Here is a 5,426-nt window from a genome sequence, read left to right on the forward strand (position 1 = left end):
GCTCGAGAGACGCCGCGGCCGCAGGTCAGACCCAGGAGGGCTCGCGCGTGCACGGGAGCTCAGGGGAAGGTGACTGCGGTGACACCGCCACACTTTTCTGAGGGAAGGGGAATTTCAGCTTTGGCGCCGCTGCGCCTCCATTCTTAACCCGAGGCTAAAATGAGCCTGTGAAGACCTGTCCTCCACGGCTTGCAGAGACTGGGTTTTTCGGGAAATGGGAATGTTGGGTGGCCTAGTTCGCTTGGACGGAGGGGCTGTCTTTGGAGCGCCTCTTGGTGCCACTGCATCATGTCAGGGAGGGAACTTTGGGCTTTTTGAGTCCAGGCTTTCCCCTTTCGCCCACCCTTGGGACCAAGATGGAGTACCTATGGCCTTGACTCATCTTTCCCCTACCCCAGGGAACTCACCACTCTGGTACTTTGGGTCTGAAAAGCAGCCATGTGGGGAAAGAACTAGGCACCTGTGTTCTTCCCAGGTTCTACCACTGCCTGGGGCTTCACTGCCCTGTCATAAGGCTCTGCTTTCCTTTCAAGATTGTTGGGAAGTAAGTGGTTGTGGCTACCCACCCAGAAGGAGTGGTAATGAAGCATGTCCACTTTGCCCTTCAGGTGTTTCCCTAGCTTGGCCTGAAAGCTCACTGCATGCTTTTGGTACACTGGTGACTGAGGGAAAGGGACAAGACATCCTAGATCAGGGAAGGGGCACTGTGGCCACTTCAGCGGGTCCAGCCTTTTGGCTTTAACTATGCAAAGCCCTTCACTGGGGGGTGGAGAGAGTGGCATGCTGAGCTTTTGGATTATGACTGGGCCTAGGTTGTTTTTGTTTGTTTGTTTAATCTCCAGATTGCCTTTAGGAGGTCTTCACTAGCCTTGCACTTCTCAAGGGACTCAGTAGCCTGAGTCCCCTGCTGCCTCAGTTTCCCCATCATTCCCGGGTGATGTGCTGGCCTGAGAGAGAGAGAGAGAGAGAGCAGCACCAAACACACGAGCACCTGGGGCTACATCCCTTCTGAGTCTGCTAAGAGAAGCCAAGCTCCAGCCTACCCTCTCTATATCATATCTACATAACACTTGTCAATTTTCTTGCCTTGAATTCTACTTCATTCTCACATTTGATTTTAGTAACCAGGCTAGGAGGTAGACAGTTTAGGCTTGTATATTCTCATAGCCAGAAGAGGAAACCAAGGTCCAGAGCAGATAAGTGACCTGCCTAAGATCACACTACTGGACTGGCCACTGCACAGCATCCTGGCCTCTACCCAGTGTTCTGGCCGACAAGCAAGACTGTGTCCAGGGAACACATATTGTGGAAAGACGAGTCAAAGCAAGTTTTCCCAGGACTTCCCAGGTGGTCCAGTGGTTAAGACTCTGCACTTTCACTGCAAGGGACATCAGTTCAATCCCTGGTCAGGAAGCTAGAATTCTGAGAGCTGCATGGCATGGACAAAAAAAAAAAAAGGCAAGGTTTCCAATTAATTTTAGAAAGTAAAGTTCAGGAAGGCAGAGGTTTCTGTCTGCTGTATCACTTAATCTCCAGTGCCTAGGTCAGTGCCCACCATGTAGTGGGTGCTTTTCACATGTTCATTGAATGAATAAAAGATTCTTGGAAGAGAGTGAGTCCCCTGGCCTTGGCCCACGCCCATGCCTTGATTTCCAGGGGCTTCCAGAGACCCTGATTCTCCTGAACTGCTGGAGCTTATTTTCTCCATCTCTTGTCTTTTTTTCTAGGGTTTCTGTTTTAGGGTGTTCTAACACCTGAGCCTTATTAACATTTTCATCATGAGCTTCCACTTTGCTCTGGTATGGACACTCCTGGTTGGACCATGGATGCCCATGGGTGAGTATAGACTAGAGAAGCGTGGCTAGGAGCAGAGGAACCCAGGATTCTCCAGGATCCTCCAAGGACAGAGGCTGTGTCATTTTCAAGCTGTGTCACTTTGTATCCCTAGTCCCTAGCTAACACAGCACCCTGCACATGGTGAGTGCTCATTTCAAGCCTCTTGATTAGATGAATGGTAATGAAATGAAAAATTTCCCCAAATACACAGAACTAGAGAGCCTTCAATTGTGTCAGTACTTCCTATTGTATTCCTTACAATCTGGGGGCCCTTTCTCTCTCCTCTATCTTCTCTTGTTTTTCATAAAGTCACCTCATAGAGGAAATGACTGATTAGACACACAAAACAAAAAAGAATCTTGGATTCAGATTGGACCCAAAGCTGAGGCGAAGTCACCAGTGTCTTAAAACAATATGATAAAAACAAAACCCATTAAGATCTGGGAGTTCCTTGGTGGCCTAGTGGTTAGGATTCCTGGCTTTCACTGCCATGGCCTGGATTCAGTCCCTGGTCAGGAAATTGAGATCCTGCAAGTTTTGGTGTGCAGCCAAAAAAAAAAAAGACACCAGCCCAATAAGTTCCATAAGAGTTTCATCTTGTTACTTCAGCTTTGGACTGCCGCTTACTAGAATCTGAGGCCATTCTCTGTAGTCTGGGTCTCTGCAGAGAAAAGTGGCCTTAAGGTGCCACAAATCAGGTGTAAAAGATCAAGTTCCTGATCATCAGGGGTAGGAGACGCAAGAAGAGAAAGCAGAGAAAGTCTGTGGAATGATGGGTCTTGGCTGGAGGCCATAGGATGGTGAGACAGCCCCTGCAGCTTCTGCCTTGCCAAAGCTGCTCACAGTCCCATTCTTCCCAGTCCTCTCCTTCCCTGGGCCTTGCATTTTCCATTTTTTCCTCCAGCTCTTGCCTCTTATTCCCAGAGGCATTCTCCCTCATGCCCTACCCAAGAGGTGGCCTCCTTGTTCTGCCATTGGCTCATCATATTTTAGAAATCACATGTGTATGGCCGCCCTAATTCCTGCTCCAAGTCCTGGATCCTTAGTTGAATTCTTTGCTCAAACATCACAGCCTGAGTCATCTTCCGTCTCAGATCCCCTGCTGAGTTTATGGGTATAAGTGTGCTGATGTGCAAGCTCTAAGGTCTTGGGGCAGAAAGATAGCTCTGAGATCCTGTCCTTGGTCTGAGTGGAACGACAGTCTCTCTGGCTGATGAGAGTCCTTTTCTTTGCTCTCTTCTCTGAGGTGAGCAGAGAGGGAGCCTAAGCCCTGTAACCTCCTAGTCTAAAGAAAGGAATCTGGCTGGTCATCTGATCTACTGACCAGAAGCATCCTTGCTCCACATCTACACTCTTCCTTCTGCCCGCATTGCCTGAGTTCTTCCCTCAACAGCTGAGTGCTTCCTCCTAGATCCTAGTTTTTGGAGAATAAAATAGAATCAGTAGGAGGAATTATGTGGGGAACATAATGCCCCAGAAGAGGAGGCAACAAGGTTATCCACACGACCAGTCAGTCCCTGATCCCACCCAAGAAACTGGGAAAAAGACCTGAGTAGCAACAGGCCCCAAAGCCTCAGCCCCATGGCTCATACCCTTGCTCTGAGCTCTGCTCAACGGGACAGGGCCAAGCCCCTCTCCATTCTGCCCCTGTCCACAGGTGAGTCAGAATGACGTTCTTCCCTGGGTGGAAGAGTGGCTGACTCTTGCACTGTGTGACGTTTTAGGGCTGGGAAGAGTTTCTGTCCCCAGGGAGCTGAGGTGTGAGGGCAGTAGAAGATTCCTGCCTCCCTTGCCCCATCGCCACCCTCCTCTTCCTCTCTGAGGCCATTTATCAGTAGATACCAGTTACACAACTTTAGTGCTCCCTGCCATATTTTCCCACTGAACAGCTTAAAGATTGGGCTTGAATTTGGACATCACTTTCCCCTGGGTGATCTCCCTCTGTACCCTTCCTTCTGCACTGTGCTGGGTGTCCACTTTCTGCTGCTCCAAGTGCCAGGCCCCCTGGACCCATACCCAGCCTGTCCTCTCGTGCACTGACTTGCTCAGCTGCCCCTTCCCTCTGTTCTCACACAGGATCTCAGAACTCCATTTCATGGGAGGTACAGCGATTTGATGGGTGGTACAACAACCTCATGGAGCACAGATGGGGCAGCAAAGGTAGGTGAGAGCCAAGTGGAGACCAGAGCTGCAGGGTCAGGATAGTAGTCATCACTAAGGGGCAAGGGCTGGCTGGTACCCAGAAAAGCTCCTTCATTCCTAAGATTTTAGAATCTGTGGTTTGGAGAGGAGCCTGGGAGAAGGGCCCAGGAGCCCCCTGAGAATTCATCCTTATGTCTCCCTCTCCTCCACTAGGCTCTCGGCTACAGCGTCTGGTCCCAGCCAGCTATGCAGATGGCGTGTACCAGCCCCTGGGAGAGCCTCACCTGCCCAACCCCCGGGCCCTGAGCAACACTGCCATGAGGGGCCCTGCAGGGCTGGCCTCGCTGCAAAACCGCACAGTGCTGGGGGTCTTCTTCGGTGAGGGCCTCAACCTCTGGGGAAGGGAGGTCTGCGGGGTCAGCTGGACACCTCTGTGTCATTAGGGAGTGACAGAGAGAAGTGACGGAGGGTCTGAGAGAGGGGTGTGAGAGATGAAAGAGGAGTCAATGGGGTGGTGGGGTAGGCGTGGGAGCAGGGGGAGAAGAGAGAGGCATAAATCTGCACCACCTTAAGCTGTTGATGGGAGTGGGAAGAGAGGACCATGGGCATAATCCTGAAGGGCTCATGGTGGGACTCTGTTCTCACTCTGCCCCTGTGGCTCCTAGGACAGCTTCAGGGCAGGGTGCTGATTCTGGTATGAAGGCTGAGGATGGGGGTGCTAGGTGGACCTGACCCCACTGACGGGGTTGTTGGCTCTGAGCAGGAACGCTCAGCTCCTGTCGGGCATCCCTGGGGCCCATACTTGCTTTCCAGTGTGCAGCATCCCACTGAGGCTGGCAGGCCCTCTGGGCAGGCTGCTTCCAGCTGCATGTCACAGCCAGTGCTGCCAGCCCTGCTGCCTAGGCACACTCAACGGGCACCTCCCAACTACCAAGGAGAAGCCCAAACTTGACAATGAAAACAGTTTGGACAAAGGGTTGGTAAGGGGTGGGGAGGTCAAGGCTTAGACTTGCCCGTAATGGCTTCTGAGTGTTTTAAAGCTTGAAGGGAAGGTCTACATACACGGCCCAGGGGCCCTCTGCTGGCCCTACCAAGCCCTCCCCAATTGCTGGCAGGCTACCATGTGCTATCGGACCTCGTCAGCGTGGAAAAGTCTGGCTGCCCAGCCGAGTTCCTTAACATCCACATCCCGCCCGGAGACCCCGTGTTCGACCGCGACCAGAGCGGGGACGTGGTCCTGCCCTTCCAGAGGAGTCGCTGGGACCCCGAGACCGGACAGAGCCCCAGCAACCCCCGGGACCTGGTGAGCGCGGCAGGCGGGGGTGTGGGGCTGGCGGGACCCGAGGCAGCCGCGGAGAGGATCCCATCCCGCCGCACCCACGACAGCCGCGGGCCCTCACCCCTCCCGGACCCGCCTGGCCGCCCGACCCCCGGCTCAGCCTCCCGCC

The 5,426-nt window shown here is 53.0% G+C and overlaps 1 protein-coding gene across 1 annotated transcript in view; it reads left to right on the top strand.

The window, feature by feature from the left end:
- Positions 1–1,778: 1,778 nt before the first annotated feature.
- Positions 1,779–5,426, top strand: part of DUOX1 (dual oxidase 1) — a 35,021-nt gene continuing 31,373 nt past the window's right edge. Inside the window, exons 1-4 of the mRNA XM_010847775.1 lie at positions 1,779–1,836; positions 3,913–3,996; positions 4,192–4,356; positions 5,094–5,416. Coding sequence (XP_010846077.1) covers positions 1,779–1,836; positions 3,913–3,996; positions 4,192–4,356; positions 5,094–5,416 — 630 coding nt within the window. The remainder of the gene's footprint in view (positions 1,837–3,912; positions 3,997–4,191; positions 4,357–5,093; positions 5,417–5,426) is intronic.

This window comes from Bison bison, unplaced genomic scaffold, assembly GCF_000754665.1.
Source record: "Bison bison bison isolate TAMUID 2011002044 unplaced genomic scaffold, Bison_UMD1.0 scf7180017864254, whole genome shotgun sequence".
In the NCBI taxonomy this organism is placed as follows: domain Eukaryota; kingdom Metazoa; phylum Chordata; class Mammalia; order Artiodactyla; family Bovidae; genus Bison; species Bison bison.